Here is a 17,788-nt window from a genome sequence, read left to right as displayed (position 1 = left end):
GACGTCCCTTTCACTTCCTGAGCGCAAGGGGCCGGGCCGAGGAACCGCCCGCCCCGCGGCCGCCTGGGCCCGGCCCGGCCCCGCACCCCGGGAGGCAGAGGCCGAGGCGGCGGCGCAGGCTCAGCGCCCCGGGGACAGTGCCACGCCGGCGGCCTCGTGGAAGCAACATGGGCCGTGGGCTGAGCCTCCTCCTTCTGCCGCTGGCCCTGCTGGCGGCCCCGGCGCAGGCCGAAGGCGGCGCGGCGACGGCGGAGGAGGTTAAAATAGAGGTGCTGCACCTCCCCGAGGTCTGCAGCCCGAAGAGCAAGAAGGGGGATCTGCTGAACGCGCACTACGACGGTTTCCTGGCCAGTGACGGATCCAAGTTTTACTGCAGGTGGGCCCCCGAGGCGCCGGGTAGGATGGAAGGGAAGGCAGGCCCTAGCCCGGCGGTAGACGTGGCAGAGCCTGCCCGGCCCCAGGAGCAGCGGGACTCGCTGCTCTCCCAGAACGGGCACAGCTTGGGGTCTACGCTAAACACGTTAGCACTAGTCATCTCCCCCATCTCAGCCTTTAATTTTCCTTGGCTGAGGGTTGAAGGACGTAGGATTTACCTAGGGTCAAGAGGGACTAGCGCTGAGGTAAGCTGGAAATCACGCTTGAGACTGGCGACCGTTGTCAGCGAAGGGACGGACTGGGAGGGCCGCAGGGAGCCTGTATACACCTCGCAGGGAGAGCCCCTTTGGCAGAGTGGGAAAAAACCCACCATGTTATCACCTGCCACGTTCTGTGCTGTAATCTTTGCAGAAGAACTCGGGTTTGGAGATGGAGCACCTGGTAGGGACCCAAACTAACTATTTTAGGCAGAAACATGAGTACAACATGCACTTCTACATAGTTGGCATTGAGCAGGGCAGCCACAGTACACTAGTGGTTTGTAGTCTATGCCCCTTCCCTTTCACTGCTCGGTTTGTGCTGCCTTTCTCGTTGACCCAGTGTTAGATTTTAGACTTACGCTTTTTCACTTTGTCCCGTCCATCTACCTTCAGGCTGTTTCAGCTTGCTTTGCACAGAAACCGTTGTGCAAAGGCTTTATTTTTACAGTGTCTTGCTTTTAATGGTGGCGCATCCTATTAGTGAGCAGGACTCAACCTGTGCAGAACAATGAATGAGAGATTTTTCTTCAGGTACCTGGCTCATTCCTTACCCCTGTTTGGACATATCTTACAAATGGTGGCCTAGTTTATTACAAAATCTTGATTCGTTCCCCCTACTTGTATCATTCAGGAAAAAGTTAGCGGAGGATAATTCTACATTTAACAATACGATTTTACTTGCTTTTCTTTTGCCTGTTGAAGTGACTGATTTTGGCACATACAGCGTTGCCCTCTAACTTGCTGCATGCTGCTCAGTCACTGTGCAGTGTAGCTCCCATACGGAGGACACCTCATATGACCAGAGTCTGGCTCAAGCGCTGAATATTTAAACCGCACAGAGCGCTGGGTGAGCGCACAGTTCTTCAGCCAAAATTGCCAGGTTCCCCCAGCACACCCGTCTGTGCTCTGTCTCATTCCATAGTACAGTGACGTGAACTGCTGAAGACATTTTCACTTCCTAGCGGTGAATTTCTCCCAGTGCTCCTCTTCTCACAGGCTCCCTGCAGTGGCACCTTGTTTCTGTCATGCAGTGTATATGATCAGGAAGAGGGGATGTTTTTGTAAAAGTTAGGGTTTTTACTTGGCTTTTTGATTTCAAAAAGAGGTTGCCCCTTGTACATCTCAAGATTTGACCTTAATTATAAATGTAGCAGAAAAACAGTATTAATAGTTCATATTTTTGTATTCTAAGCATTCTTGTGTTCTAATAATCTAATGTATGTTTTTACTGACTGCTAATTTATTTTTATTTTTAAAAAAATACTAAATTCACTGTATCCACTCACAATTCTTTTTAATAGTCGGACACAAAATGAAGGTCATCCAAAATGGTTCGTTCTGGGTGTTGGACAAGTCATAAAAGGGTTAGATATTGCTATGATGAATATGTGTCCTGGAGAAAAACGGAAAGTGGTCATTCCTCCGTCATTAGCATATGGACAGCAAGGATACGGTAAAAAAGAAGTTTTAATACTAAACTTTGCCTTTCCTCTGTTTCACCCTTTCCAACATACAGTATTGTAAATGACTGTAAGAATTGGTGCTCCGTTATTTTTGGAGTCACTGAAGGTGGTGACTAAAGCTGTGCAGCCTAATCCTGCACGTTCCTGTGCAGTGTAAGTAGTCCTCATCACAGACCCACGCCCAGGCCTTGCTGTTTGCATTAGAAGTCAGTATATGACACCCGATGTGTTTTCCCAAGTATTGCCATAATACAAAAAACTGTCAGCAAAAGGAAGATCTTAGTGATTCATACCAGCATTTTTTGTCTTAATCTATTACATTATATTCATGTTTTACTTTCTGTTATTTTCCTACCTGCTTAGCCTTTTAACGACATTCTGCATCTTCTGAGCAAAATGAAATGTAATCCAGTGCATGCCACAGAATTAATCTAGGTGGAAATAATTTGTTTAAAATACTGCTTAAATTCTGGGTAGTTAATGAACGATATCATCACATTACATAATAATGCAACAGTAAAAGGCATGAAATCTGATTTGAATTTATGATGCTTTAGTGTGCGGTCTACTTTAAAAAAAAAAGGTTTCAGGCAGTGTTTCAGCACTTTTAATGGCAGATAACGTAAATTAAACTCTGACTTGGGGTGTAGTAGTTTCTGTGTAAAGGTATCTCCTCCTCTATAATATTAGTTTGGTAGTTGTCACGTCCCGCTTCTGACATCATGTCAGAATTCCATGCACCAGTTTTGTCTTTCATGCAATTCCACTGTAGCCAGTGAAGTTTACCAGGAATAAATTTTTCCCCTTGAACATAATGTGTAATAAGTCAGTCTCATAACAGCAAGGAAGAAACACCGACACAAATAAAAGTATGTTCTTTAATACCTGGTATTAAAGTATGTTCTTAATACCTTAACTGTTTGTTCTAGGTAGCACTTCAAGGAAGTACTGTATTCCTACAGCATACCTGTCCTCTGTCTCAGCGTATTCCTGCATGCTGGGGAAGATGCCTGCCTAATCTTGAATTAGAAAAGATGCATGTGGCTTTCTAAATCTTTACATATCTTTCCTGTGTTGGTATGTATATTTGTAAACTACTGGCACTGCATTTTAGTATCTTTCTTTCATAAGTAGTATATTCAGATATCTTTAAAACGTCTACATTTTTAAAGCTTGTAGAATTCAAATCTTTTGAACTCTGAAACCTGTCGTTTTTACTATGGATATGTTAGATGAGTAGTGTGAGGTTTATTAACGTTCTGTTTGTTTATACTATAAACAAAGTAGATTCTTTAGTTTTTCTTCAGTTTAGAAAGGACAGGCACAGGCTCAAAATTCTGAAGTTATAATGTCACGCTCACCGGCTTTGGCTATGAATAGAAGCAACTTGCATGTTTACATTTTAATTTTACACTGCATGATTTCTTGATGCTTTTTTGGCACTACTTTTAGATCTCGTTAGTTTGTTACTCTCTCTCTTCAGTTCCCTTGTTTTGCCAGATGCAGGATACATTGACCTGTGATTATAGCAGATATCAGAAAACACTTTGATGCAGGAATAATGAAGTCTAACATGTTTTATTTTCTGAGGAGAGCAGTAGTTTGGGGTTTGGTTTTGGTTTGGTTTTTTTCCTGTGAATGAGATGACTTACATTCTATTGCTTCTTTTTAATGAGATGCATATTTTAAACACTATTTTACATCAAGTCTTTTAACCACAGGTATAATACATAGTGAGTTGGTAAAACCTGATACTGCCCGCTTGTTTCTTCAAACAGAAAATACATATGAGCATTGGTCTATCACTGCAATCTTTTAAATCAGATTGCAGATTTTTAATAAAGGCACGTGTCTTAGTATCAGTCTCCCAATAAGCCCCATCATATGACAGTATGTGAAAGAGTGAGAACTTTAAAAGTACTTGTTTCTCATCATAACACATTCTTTTAATTTTTAAAAGTACCTGAACTGATATGAGCAATATAATTTTGTTTCAGGGAAGTATACTGTTGCAAATATCTCTCAAAATCATTTATCCAACACAGCCTAAACAATCTTCCTGTCTAGCTGTATAATATCTAAATTCAGAGTTTAATGTCTATTAACACAGCCTTTTGTAATTAAAGGAAAGACACTTTATGTGTGAATTTATCATATGTGTAATCTCTGACCATAGTGTCTGATTTTTCAATTATTTTTTTCCTTTTTAATCATAGCACAGGGCAAGATTCCACCCAATGCAACGCTGATCTTTGAGATTGAACTTTATGCAGTAAATAAGGGACCTCGCAGCGTTGAAGCATTTAATCAAATAGACAAGGATGGTGACAAGAAACTCTCTGAACTTGAGGTAACTAATTTGAAATAAATAATTTATAAAACTGTATGTATAGTTGCATAGTGTTCTCTTTACGTGAGCTGCCTTTGCTGCAGTTGATCATGTAAAGCTTCTGTATGCTTACACAAACCACACTGTGCAGTGCTGAAATTTGCTTTGATTGATACATTAGTATGTCTCAGACTTGTTGGGAAACAAACTTTAGAGGTGTTTGCCCTGGAGTCACAATAACTTACCTGTATTCCCCAAGTGTCCTTGAATATAGCTGTTGAGTACAGGCATAAAAGCCACAATGGTTGGATGTTTTTTCTTTTCTTATAGATAAGCCAGTATTTGAAAGAAGAATTTGCAAGAGATGGCAAAAAACGTCATCCCTCAGTCCATGATGAAATCTTAGCTGATATATTTAAGAAGAATGACCATGATGGAGATGGTTTCATATCAGCAAAGGAGTACAATGTCTACCAGCATGATGAACTCTAAGTACTTAAAAAAAAACTTTGGCCGCTTTCTGGACACTGAAATAATACTTTGTCACAGAATTTTTTGTATTTTTTTATAGTGGCATCTTTTTATATCTCTTCAGGTGACTGTAAAAATCTTATTTTTAACATTCAACTAACAAAATGTGTTACATATTTTAAAAGAAAGAAATAAAATTGGAAAACACCATGATCTATTATTAGGGGTCCTAATCTCTAGTACTGCTCCGTAGTCTTTCTCATTGTGTAAAATACTGATGAAAATAATTATTTCTGTCCTATTAAGCACACAAAAATGGTTCCAGTATCTGTTGACCTAGTTAGAACATAACTTTTCAGTCCCCTGTACAATAAAAAACAGAGTCCCGGGAAGGTAACTCCATTAAACTTCTGCAGGCTCCTAGGCTAGCTTCTTGAGGAACTGCTGTTTGCAGCAAATTTAACTATAAAATAAATACATAAATAAATGAACACTGGCTATGGAATGTCAGGATAAAAACATAAATGTTTTTATAGCAACTTAAAATAACCTATTTGATGTAATATTAAGATGAATTATTTGGTGTTCTTGGAAAAAAAGCATTATTATAAGCAGATTTTTAAACTTTGACTTGGTAAAATGACTAAATTAGCCAGTTTACTCAGCAGCACCAAGTTGAAAATCTGCACTGTTGTGATTTGTCCGGATGAGATGGAAGATGATGGGAGATACTCTGTATAAACTTAAATAATTATTTGGGCATCATTCTGGTTTCACTCACTTTGGAAAAATGCAAAGAAGCAGCAATAGTTAATAGTATTTCAGGCTCATTAAGTGTTCTGCTCATGCAGATGTCATCATAATACTTGTGTAATATACTTTACTCTTTTCATGTGAAAAGCAGTGGCTGTATTTATTTCAGCATGTAATCAGATGGACACAGTGAAAGTGGCAGCACAAATAAGAAAGCTTCCATACCTGGTTTATCCTTAAAGTCATTCTAAAAGGTAGAAAAACATTTTTTTATTATTTTCTCAATTTAAAATAGCGTGGGGAGAGCTTCAACCAACAGCACTCCAATCTCAGTATTGGACGCAATTCTGTAGTGCCCTCTGGTGTTTATATTCTCAACAGACAGTTTTCTGTGGTTGAGATCTACTGGTTGAAGATCTTCACCCCTGAAGTTTAGTTGGAAGGATGTAGTTCTGTTAACTTTCGTAAAATTCCAAAACATTTTCTGATAAGCAGGTTTTTCCTGAACACATAAAAGAAAGTCAAGAGCAGCTGTGACTTAAAATCCAAATGCAGCAGGTGGACTGGCTGGTACTTTTTAGTAATCCAAATAAACTGTTGACATATGGTAATGGCATCCTAATATGAAATGCCTATCCCCTAATTTTAGTTGTTCCCTTTTGTAAATGAAACATTAGACTGAGCTAAGTTTTAGAATGTTTTTTAATTTGATCCTTCAATTAAACATTCATGAGAACACTAAATTATTAACAAATATTCTCATTTTACCATCATATGCCAGTGTAGATAAGGGCAACATTTTGGGGTTTAACATCAAGTTTGTGTAAACAAAGTAAGTTCTAGCATATATTTTGACATTATGAAAATTCAGTTTAAAAGTACATTTTTTATTATCATGATAATGAGAAAGTTTTAGAAAAAAGAAAAGCAATATCAGGGAATGCACAAGGGCATTTTCAGGCAAAAGGTCATTGACTATGAAGCAAATAATTTGAAGATAATAGTGTAATAAAATGTTTTGCACTTCCACTATTTTGCATTTCAACAATTTGAGTCATACTAATTCTGAAAAGTTTGTGGCACAGTTATGCCCATGTCTGTGACAGTAGGCACTTACCTCGCTCAGTTACTTTACTCTCTTATGCCAGAGGTCAAAACAGGGCACAGCATGCAGGCGTACATACTTTTGTCCATTAAAAGAGCACTCTAGACATCCGTAGACTGTCTCCCTTTTAGAACTTCCCATTCCACAAAGGACACAGGGACCTTTGGGGATGTTGTTATTAAGTAAATTAATTCGGATATGAGACCCTTCTCTGAGATAGCTTGTAGAGAGGTCAGTCATGCTCGCAGCTTTTTCATAATAATCTGTAAAAACGTCCTCCAAGTAAGCATCAGAATTAGCAATGATATCCACTACTCTTTTATCTGAAAAAGAATGCACACAAAAAAGAAGCATTTTGTCATTTGTCATTACAATGTGAACTGGTTGTTTTGAAGTATTTTGTCATTTGTCATTACAATATGAACTGTTTAGAAAACAACCTGTCAGTCTAATTACAAAAATAACAACTGATTCATGAAACCATTCTAAACATGCCACGCTGTAGATTGCTTCCCAGCCCTGTGTGATGAAAATCTTTAATTTCACAAGACAGACAAAAGCCAGAATTTTTTTTTATGTGACCTGTATAATTATAATATATTTAGAAATACACCGAAAAGATATACACGAGGCAAGCTTTTGAAAAACTGGTGCCAAATCACAGCTGCATACCTTCCTGTTTAACCATTTTTATTTTTTCATTTCTAGTTTTATTTTCCAAAAATTGTAAATTCACTTCTTTCTCTGGTATTTACCAAAAAAACCCACCAACTGTTTAAACAATTTGGAGGACTCCATGTTGACCTCCTAGTGGATTTCTGAGCATCCAAACACCCCAGGAAGAAATCACTTTTGAAACTACCTACCTTTTTCCTCTCTCTTCAGGGACTGATTAGTTTAGATTGAATGACAGCCTTTTAGGCAGCTACAGCTACTGAGATGTATCACATCTCAGAAGTGTGGACTGGAGCAGCACCGAGGGCTTGGTCCATAAAAGCCCTTTGATCAAGAATGGGATACAATGGAGCAAGGACACCAATACAGAGCAGCCTTTAGAAGGATGGATTTACTGCTCAACATTTATCTTCACACTCAGATTTGCAGACTTCCAAAGTACTTAGACCAAGGATTGTTAAAAGTATAGGATCTTGTTCTGAAGAAAATATAGCTGTACACAGTGACAGTTTTATTGGATGTTGTGTTCATATCAAAATGAGAAAAGAGAACTATGACAGTGTCTTGCCCATGTCCCTGCCATGTGAACATACAGCCCACAGAGTACATTCAAATTAACAGTGTTTGATATTTAAATTTAGTTTGCCCTGAAATATTATTTATAGATTATAATTTGCATTGCATAACACTAACAGTAAATGGCAAGCACACAAAATAGGCTTAATATTAACCGAAGTTACTTGCATAATTACTCCATACCAGTTTATCATCAGCCATAAATTTTTATTTTAAGATCTTTAGAGTTTTAACGAACAGCAGTACCATAAATTTGTTGTGAAAGAGTCAGATTCTCAGATATAGATTTTAATAACTTTACAATCATTTCAATACACAAAAGGTACATTTTCCATTGAAATTTTCTTCTTTAAATGTTCATCTTGCACACAAAGAAACAAAAATACACTCTTCATGCATTAACTAAGACATTTGGATATAAATATCAAAAGTCATACTTCGATGAAACAGATTAGTCTTTAACCTCCTTAATTTGGTCAGGGAAGATGATCCAGATTTCTCTTTTTCAAATCCTCCTTTTGAAATTGGAGTCACACAGAGTTCTGTAAAAATTAAAAATGAGTTTTTAGAAGAAAATATAAAAGCAATAATTGCACAACAGTTTAATATGCTTTCTAATCTATAAATCTAACAGTGATTAATTTCAGATTTGCTAATGTTTTTAATGGCTAGTAGCACTTTTTAATACAAGTCTGCACACAGTAATAGCCCATAAAATCAAGTGACACAGATTCAGTGGGAATTTTGGAATGTTACAATGTTCAACATAACATCATCAGTTTGTTTTGGTTTATACAGAATTTATGGTCGTGTTAAGGGATTAAGACAGTCATGTTAAGGGATTGAGACAGTCAGTATCATATAAATGGAAGCCTCACTTCTGAAGGAGAAACATTTCTATGATCTCATTTAAAACTAAAATTGAAAAATAATAAGCAAGGCTGTGTGTGGAAGAGTCATCTCTTCCAACACCGAGTCAACTACTAAAAGGGGTTTTTTTTTAATAAAAATAAGTATCACCTAAGTTTGTATCCTAACTTGAAAGAAAAACCTTTAAAGTTAAATATAAGAATAATCAATAACAAGTAACTGAAAAAACATGTTTTAAACTTTCTCAATTGAGAATTCTCTTTAATCATGCAAATAGAAATATCGACTTCATTGATTATTTCATGGATAATGACTTTAGGAAAAACACTGTGCATGTACTTACCATTGCGTAACAGTAAAATAAAACACTTTCAAAACCAAAATTAATGTTGTGAATTATGGAAGTGAATATAAAGAACTACCGTATTGTTTTATCTCTTTAACTTTCATCCAGTAATTATGCCTGGGCTGGAGTGCATTTAAAGTTTTTACAGGAGGGCAAAGGTATCTCACAGTTCAGTAAAGGTGCATTACAATGAAGAGTACCCATCATGGAAGTTTTATACTGCATATGCCAAAGGGTACAGAGCTATTTGCAACTTTTAAAACATAGTGCTGTAGAGATCTGCAGAGATAGAATTTACTTCCCTAATGAAGTCTTTTAACTTGCTACTTACAGAAAGCCACAACGTTTGAGAGAGTCAAGCAATCCCCTCAACAGTTGAGTGTCTCTCTCATAGAGGTTCCTGTATTTAAGTACATGTAAATCTGGTGGTTAAAACTTTATCTGACATTACTCTAGTCAGTGGAGAGTTTTGCCTTTGATATTATCAAGTACTAGATCAAATCCTGTACTAACTTCCTAGTTTATTACAATCAATATTGATAACATTGATAATGTTACGGGCAACACTTTTAATTAGTGCAAAAAATGTCAATACATAAGCACTATCCTTTCCCCAAAAGAAGAAAAACTTATAGGAGCTATGCAATTTTTTTATTAGCTTCTGGTAATTGTGATTATTTATTCCTAAATATCTTCAGATATCTACATGTGGTAATCATGTAACAGACTGAAATTAAAGTCCCAACAGATAAAAATATTAGAAGTTCTTCACACTTTCTTCTTTACTTGGGTCTTTTAACTTGCCTATTTTATGCAAAACTGATCAGACAGTCTCATAAACCTGTTCCTTACAGGCTAGAAATGTAAAGAAGTGATTTTTTGTTCCATGCAGCTGCAGGATTTTACAAAAATTGCAAAATCATTTTTAACTTTTTAAAAAATGTTTCCGTGAGAGAGTGTTTTCTAGCACCTGCCTTGTTTATCTTTTCAAGAATTTTTTCCCTTAGAAAGTCAGACTACTCATGTAGACATAAAATTAAAGCATACCATCGTATGGAATTGGGGCTTATGTATATTAAGAGCAAGAAAGCTGGTTTAAATATTCAGATCAATATAAGTAACAGCAGTAATGACAGTAACTCACATCACTTACCAAAATTACCATCCAAATGAATATAAAGTTCAAATACACTAAAAGCAATAGTTGTATGCGCAGGAAAAACAATGGCTTTGTCCCGCCCTTTGTAATTCTGATCTTCAATAATGTGAAACTACAATATAAAAAAGCATCAAAAGAAAAAAAGTTACAAATTGAAATGAAAAAATAAATAATAACTGTATATATTGGGAATTATAATGCCAGGAGGAAATTTTGAAATTGAAGGTCGAATTTCACAGCTGAAAAATTTATATTTACAACTTTGCAGTTTATTAAACTTTGATAGAGACACAGTAACATAACTTGCGTCACTCACTGAAAATTATGTGAATGATTTATAAATACTAGTAATGGGCAAACCTCAGAAGATTTGTAGGTTCAATTAATCAAACACACTGAAGAGAGAGAAGGAAAGGGAGGAAGAACATAAGACAGGGAATAAGATGCTGACCCTTGAAATAATAACAACCTGAAATTCCATTGTGTTATAGAAGATTAATGTAATAATGAAAGATAGGTTATACATTTATTGGTGGGTCAAACTAAGACGTAATTCCACATTTTTGCTGAGGCTTCACCCAAAGCAATGGCTCATTGTCTAGCCATCCCTTCATGCATTTCCCATTCCTCAGTCACGTAAGCAATACTAACAAAAGACCAACTTTTAATTCAGTTTACATCAGTACAATGTTATTGATTTACTTCAGATTTTTTCTGAGCTTACATCAGTAAAAATGCAATTAAATACAACCATAAAATTTATTAAAATGAGCTTTTTATGTTTGTTCATTTAAGTTACAAAACTTTGTCAAAGATATTTACCCTCATTGTCTCTCCACGCATTCCAGTATGGACAGTTAATGAGCACTGCCTTGTAGTTCTAATACTTTCCATGACCACGCACAAAATTTCCATCCTACTTTTTCTTGATTGATGGACTAGACAATGATCAAAGTTTATTTTTCTAAAATCAAGAGGGAGGCAGGAAGGAAATTCAGAGATTATTAGCAATTTACAAAGCAGCTAATAGAATTAGTAACTCTAAATCAATAAATAAATCACCAGACCTTCTGCCTCATAGCAGTAAACAACTGACCAAAGAGATCTCTGGAAACTTAATACTGATTTTCAGTGTTTGGGAACAGAAGCACTAAAAAATTCAAGGAAAGCCAGTAATGTAAAAATGTTAGAGGATATGTGGGATGTCCTGGAAAATTCCAGGCCTGTCCATCTGACACGGTTCTTAGTGACAGTAAGGAATTGTCTACACAAGCTAATTAATAACTTTTTCTTAAAATGATATAACGTCAGTCAGTAAGAATTTATGGAAAATAGATAGTAAAAGGAATAGCTGTAACGTGTATCTACCTTTGGGCTTCTGTAGAGCTTATGATGATGCAGTTTTTTAGTTAGAAGCCTAAATTATGTTTATACAAGCTGCCATACACTCAGTGGATTAAAAACTGGTTAACTAATATGTGTCAACTATAACTGAAAAAAACTGTATAACTTATAAACATGAAACAATCATGAAACAGGTGTTTGTAGTAGAATTTCTACAGGCATTGGCTCTCAGTCCTATAACTTTGAATATTTTTATCTGGAAACTAGGACCTCTTTCCCCACCCTACCCCCAATAATGAGGTTTCAAATAAACCAGAAGAAGGTAGGTACAGAACAAGAGAGGTTATGGATACAAAATGACATGCACTGTTTGGTAAATAACTACAAGGAAACAACATATATTTGAAAATACCAAATGTCACATCATGCACAGTTAATTTATGGGAATGCAACACTGGGATTCACTGGGATGACATGGCGACCAAGAGATAATCTTTGAAATATAAACTACAGAATTACACCTAGAATTAGTCACATCCTATTTCTGTGTGTTTGAAATTTCTGCTAGCACTACAGGAACACCAAGCTGGGTTTCAGTGTCTACGTCTCAGCGAGGATGTTGGAAAAATGGAGACTGCATTTAGAGAAGAGCCACAAAAGGTTATGAAAAATTCAAGTAGATAAACCTACTTTGCTTTTCAAATAAAAGGCTGCGTAATAACCTCATAAATCCTTGAAGTACCTGCATTGGCAATAATACCTATGGCTCTCTAGTTCATCAAAGGCAAAGACATTCTGTTTCTGAAACCTGAAGTTGATTAATGGCATTGGAAGTAAACTTCAGATTTGCAATAGTATGGAATAACATAGATAGGACCTTGGATAGACTCATCCTCTCTGGATTTTTTTTTTTTTTTCCTGAAAGATCTGCTATATTTCAAATAAGAGTTAATTCAGAAAAATTCTACAGTCTGTGTTATACAGAAGGTCATGTGCCTAATCCCAGTGATCCAACCTGAATCTCTTGGACAATATCAGACAGTGACTGCTATTGATTGACTAAAAATAATCAAAACCTAACCATTTCAGAGGTCAGTCTAACTGTATGAAATATAATTTTGTAACCAGAAAACAAAATACATAATATAACCTTGTAGTAAGTTCTTTAAGTAACGTTGGTACTTCAACTTCATGTTTGGTCACTATGCCAAATGAAGCTTTAAAGGCAACAGAATCTGATCCAGCAACATCAAAACCGACATCATTCATTATCTGATTTCCTCTTCTACCGTTAAGCGAAACATCTGATTTGTCTTCATAGTTGAGCAGCTGGTAAGATGAGACACCTGAGTAAAAGAAGATAACCTTTGTGTGATGAAAAGTCTGAACACAGTATTTTTACACAGTAAGAAGAGAATAAATGCTTCTGTTCCTACTGTGCTTAACCATTTTGATGTGAAATTCAGACCTATGCTGACCACTTTATTTATCAGTGTTACTACTGATGACTAATGGAAAGAGAGCACCTAGGGGTCTGAGGGATTTCTGTGCCTCTCTCTGGCAGAGTTGTGCCCATGCTGCTGCATGTGATATGTCCTGGACATGAAATGGTGATCAGGGCTATTTCTACATTTCTGTGCTTATCATTATTCTCCGAAAGTACTTTTACCTGTAAGTATGCTGTCGGTGCTTGTATAAACTAGACAGGTAGCATGTTCTGGGTTTAATGACAGAGGCTCTGAAACTCAAGACTTAGTGAAGGCTACACAATTTTAAAGCTAGGAACAAAATTAAAGCCACTGGGTGTAAAATAATATTAGTGAATTCTAAATTTTGTCTAGATGCAGTACAAATGAACCTAGCATTTCTTCATTTTTATCATACGTGAATGAGACATGGGCGTGCCAGTAACATTAACTTTGCTTTTTACGTGACGTGTCACAATTAGAAAGACTTACCACACTTCCCATATATGCCTGATGATTCCAGGGACTATGTCAGTTTATTTTGAAGGAAACAACAGATTAGTTCTGACTTACTTGAAAGTATGAATCGATTTATTGTACAATCAAAGGGTAGGTGCCAAAGCATTTCTGTAATGCTTTCTTTATAACCTTAAATACATTTCCATTACACTAACAGAAAAATATTAGAACACGTTGGTTACCAAATTAAAATGAATAGAGCAGGTAGAACACAGGGATTAGGCATCCAAATACATTTGAGAGTCTGGGTTTTACTCTTTTTTTTTTTAAAAAAAAAAACACCTTTGAATCTTTTTGGATAAACTGACATGAAGTCACCCAGTATAAATCCTGTTTGTCTTTATGTTCAACCAAAAGAAAAGGTTCATGTATTTCTCATAATTCTAGAAAGATTGCAAATGCTTGTATTTGTTAAATAAGAAAGGAGATTTAATTACAAAGTTCTTTGCTTACATTAAAAGACAAACTTTTGTGCACATGACATCTAACCTTTACAGAAAAACTAGTAAGGTTTGGGGAGACTTTTTAATGAGATTTTGCAACCTTTTTCTCAGACTTTTAAATGAGGTTTTTCAATTTTTTACATTCAGAACAAGTCATCTGCCTTGTCCTAAATGCAAGACTAGTAGGATTAGTGGGATTCCAATTTTTCACATCATGTTTGTGTCCTGGAATCACCCTTTTGTGGGGTCAACCAGTATTTGTCGTCTTGAGCTCACACTGGTTTGTCTTAGTAGAGTTTTTAATTAATGCAATTATTGTGCAATTAATGTGATCAATACTTTTGATAAAATTGACCTTTTTTCAAAAGAAAACAAAAGCAATGAAACTATTTTGAGAAAACATAGCATGTAGACAAGAGTTACACAGACTTTTCAAAGGAAGACATGGGAAAATATAGGCAGTACAGTTCAATTTTGCAGCTCCTAATTCTTATAGAATCTCCTCAAAAATTTCTGATTTGGATAACAAAGGCAATTTAAACACAGTTATGCTCTTTAAATGCACAAAATTATTAAAAACATGGAAAAATGTCTTATGGAATTCCAATTACTTCAGTCAGATAGATGTTGTCAAATGCTTCTGCCTGTGCAGAGCCCAGTTCAACAGGGATTACTAGCACGGAACAGCTGCAGAACTGAGGCCATTCTTACATACTTACACAGAGAAAGGTGAACATTAAAGACAAACTTTAAGTAGCAATTAATCAACATATATCTATTAGAAATCTGTTGAAATTTGTGAAAAAAAAAAAAAAAACACAACCAAGGCTTAACTGAATTTGTTTCATATTAGTTCAGAAAATACCAAGGCTTTTTAGTATAATTGCCTTTTTTCTTACTCCTTCTCCAGAAGGTCTTTATTTTTACCAGTTTGACTTGTACTTTTTTCTTAAATATTTATTACATGACTAAGCTAAACAATTTTATTACCCATGTACTAAAGAACCATCATACTACCTGCACAGTTTAAACCACGACTACTGCTTTGTATTTACTAGAAAACATGCATTTTTTTCTGCTTTGAAGAAAGAGAGAAGTCTTACCTGCAGAAATTTCTTTCTCCCCTTGAAGTATGTCTTTTAATGTGAAAGGTGTTGAAGCAAATCTAGATTTTTTTGAAAGCAAACATTTTCTTTTCTTAATCACAAGGCTCAGAGGTTGGTATTTATCAGCTTCACTAAGACTGGGCACTGGAACTAGTCTTCCTCCGTCACCAACCTGTTTAACAAAGTTTTTGGTTGCAGCAGCAAACATATTATGACATTAGTAAGAATAACAATAAAAAGCACTTCCAGACGTCAAGCCCATGTTCAATTCTTTTTAGAAAGTTCTTTCGAACAAATTAACATGTTTTGTTTGGTTTTTTTTTTTTAAAAAAAAAAAAAAAAGCTATCTAACTGTTTTTTTAGATCGAGTTATATTTTGCTTGAATGAACTGCATCTTAGCTACCAAGCATCTATGGTGTATTGCTTGAGACTTCTCTTAAAGACCTTCAGTTAAGCTCTCTAATTCTGTATGATGAATAATGAATTACCAGTGTAAACTGATAGGGAAATGGTTGCCCTTTCCTTGGCAGTTTAATGCTACTGTTTGAAAACATTTACAGTCTTAGAAACAGATGACAGTAACTTCCTTCAACCCTTAGCTTCCCATTAGGCGTTACTGGTGTATTACTGTTTATTGGGTTCTTGCTGCAGCTGAATTCTAGTGTTTTAGCAACAACCAACAAAGCAGCCCAGATGCGCTCCGGGAGACTGCCTGAATTACACATTCGTGAAAGCTGGTAGGTCTGCTGAGACAGTATTGCCTTTCAACAGTGGTTGCATAACCTACCTGTGAAAGCTCAGCTGGGGAGTAAGTGGTGTGGAGGTCTTCGGAAACACCTGGGCCAAAGCGTAAGGTTAGAGATGGCTGGGGGCACAGGGGAAACAGTGGTGGACTTTCACTGTATGTTATCCTTCTCCTGTGGATTCAGCTGTCTTTGGAAACACCTGGGCCAAAACTAAATTTAGAGATGGCTGGGAGCAGGGGGGAAACAGCGGTGGGCTTTCATTATATGTTATTCTTACCCTATGGACTCAGCTGTCTGTGACCCAAGGGCTAGTTTTGAGACAGGCCAGCTGCATGTATTTGGCTCAGACTACTGAGAAATTTGCTAAATTATGAGAATAATGCAAATTAATAAAATTGCAGACAGAAGTGCGATTATTGATATAGCATTAAGAAACAGCTCAAGGATCCAAGAAGTAAAGCACCAGTGTAAAAAGATATAAAATTATAAAGGGGAAAAAAGAAAGTTAGTAGACGGTACCATAGGAGGATCTGTGAGAGATGCAGCAGGAGCTGACCCATCCTCATGTAAACAATGACTTGATTTTCTTGCAAGAGCGGTGAGCATACAACTGCTAAACCTTGTAGCACATCTTCCAGAGACTCCTTTTGCAGTTACAGAGGTAAAACATCAGCCACAGGCTTGTAAAGTTACACTTTAATATGAATATTATCCTTGGTTGCCAAGTAAAAGCTTTTATTTGGTTGGCTTTTCTGAAGTAGGGTTTTCACATGAAAACATTTTAAGGACAATTTTCATAATATGATCACTTATTTAATAATCTAACATGTTTCAATTTAGTTCTTTCCATACTTCCGTAACTATTTCAAACGTTCAGAGTATCATGAAGACCAATAAAAAGGCAAAAAGAGGAGTATATTACCTCAGCTATCTAAGATGAAAGGGAAGGCTGCCAGAACTTTCTGCTTACTCTAGAGGGTGCTGAAAAATCAAAGCTGGTTATATATAGATTTTTAAATGAAATCATGTGAAATGCTGCAATTCAGTCTGACTGTAATTCATATTACACTGCACTAACAAAAAACCCCTGTATATATTTACTCAAAACATATTAACAGAACTTAAAAAGGTTTTTAAAGGGAAGGAAAAGCTAAATAAATTCTTAAATTAAAATTGCTCATTCAGTCTTGATTTAGATTTATCCTATATATGTCTTATAACTGTGACAGGATACTATTTTTTCTGCAGGTTATTAAGCTCAGCTGGCACTATATATCCAACATGTACTTGTATGTGGCCATAGATCATGCTCAATCTGATCCTAGCACTAATTTTGATATTTCCATTTGATATGCTTACATGATACTCCTGTTATTCTAACACCCTATAATCTACCATAAATGCTGCAGCATCCTCATGCCACAGGTCAGAGAACAGGAGCGCAACTACATTAACATTGCCATGTTCAGAAAACATACACTCATTTTGCACATCTAAGTAAAGAAACCTAAGATATTTCCCCTGCCCCTCCACTACTAGGCACTTTTGTACTTGGCACATGAGTGAACTTAATGAACTTCAGTCATTTCTGCAGCCCTGGCACTCTCTCATTTTGGGCAACCAATAAATGAAAAACAGGTTGTGGATATGTTATGCCTAAGTCAGCACCTGAATAAAAAAAATCTTGCCTTGTCTCACCAAGCTGTGCAGATGAAAATCCTTGCTCACATGCAGGTCCAAGGCTGTTTCTGGGGAGTGGCAGGGCTGTAATCCTCCACACC

The 17,788-nt window shown here is 36.4% G+C and overlaps 2 protein-coding genes across 3 annotated transcripts; one reads left to right on the top strand and one right to left on the bottom strand.

Annotated features, from left to right (window-relative positions):
- Positions 1-13: 13 nt before the first annotated feature.
- Positions 14-5,199, top strand: FKBP7 (FKBP prolyl isomerase 7). Its single transcript, XM_074910697.1, has 4 exons — positions 14-376; positions 1,937-2,088; positions 4,315-4,448; positions 4,758-5,199. Exons 1-4 carry the CDS (start codon positions 168-170, stop codon positions 4,917-4,919), a joined length of 657 nt encoding a protein of 218 aa, XP_074766798.1. The 5' UTR covers positions 14-167; the 3' UTR covers positions 4,920-5,199.
- Positions 5,200-5,365: 166 nt separating this feature from the next.
- On the bottom strand, positions 5,366-15,550 carry PJVK (pejvakin). Of its 2 annotated transcripts, XM_074910695.1 has the most exons (6): positions 15,258-15,550; positions 12,877-13,072; positions 11,205-11,346; positions 10,377-10,494; positions 8,445-8,549; positions 5,366-7,079 (listed from the first exon to the last, which is right to left on the bottom strand). In XM_074910695.1, the coding sequence occupies exons 1-6, from the start codon at positions 15,466-15,468 to the stop codon at positions 6,778-6,780; spliced, it is 1,074 nt and encodes a 357-aa protein (XP_074766796.1). In that variant the 5' UTR covers positions 15,469-15,550; the 3' UTR covers positions 5,366-6,777. The 2 variants fall into 2 exon arrangements, with proteins under 2 accessions (XP_074766796.1, XP_074766797.1); XM_074910696.1 differs by lacking the exon at positions 8,445-8,549.
- Between the last annotated feature and the right edge of the window lie 2,238 nt (positions 15,551-17,788).

The sequence above is a fragment of the Athene noctua genome, chromosome 7 (assembly GCF_965140245.1).
Source record: "Athene noctua chromosome 7, bAthNoc1.hap1.1, whole genome shotgun sequence".
Classification (NCBI taxonomy): Eukaryota; Metazoa; Chordata; class Aves; order Strigiformes; family Strigidae; genus Athene; species Athene noctua.
The sequence above is the reverse complement of the archived record's forward strand: the minus strand, read 5'-3'. Positions and strand labels throughout refer to the sequence as shown.

Bases quoted from the DNA above. Each gene is read 5' to 3' on its own strand.
- FKBP7 (XM_074910697.1), top strand. From the start codon at position 168: ATGGGCCGTGGGCTGAGCCTCCTCCTTCTGCCGCTGGCCCTGCTGGCG. The intron at 377-1,936 runs GTGGGCCCCCGA...TCTTTTTAATAG, and splicing joins GGATCCAAGTTTTACTGCAG to TCGGACACAAAATGAAGGTC. The intron at 2,089-4,314 runs GTAAAAAAGAAG...TTTTAATCATAG, and splicing joins ATATGGACAGCAAGGATACG to CACAGGGCAAGATTCCACCC.
- PJVK (XM_074910695.1), bottom strand. From the start codon at position 15,468: ATGTTTGCTGCTGCAACCAAAAACTTTGTTAAACAGGTTGGTGACGGA. The intron at 13,073-15,257 runs GTAAGACTTCTC...TCTTTTACTCAG, and splicing joins GGAGAAAGAAATTTCTGCAG to GTGTCTCATCTTACCAGCTG. The intron at 10,495-11,204 runs GTAAATATCTTT...TTTATATTGTAG, and splicing joins TGCGTGGAGAGACAATGAGG to TTTCACATTATTGAAGATCA.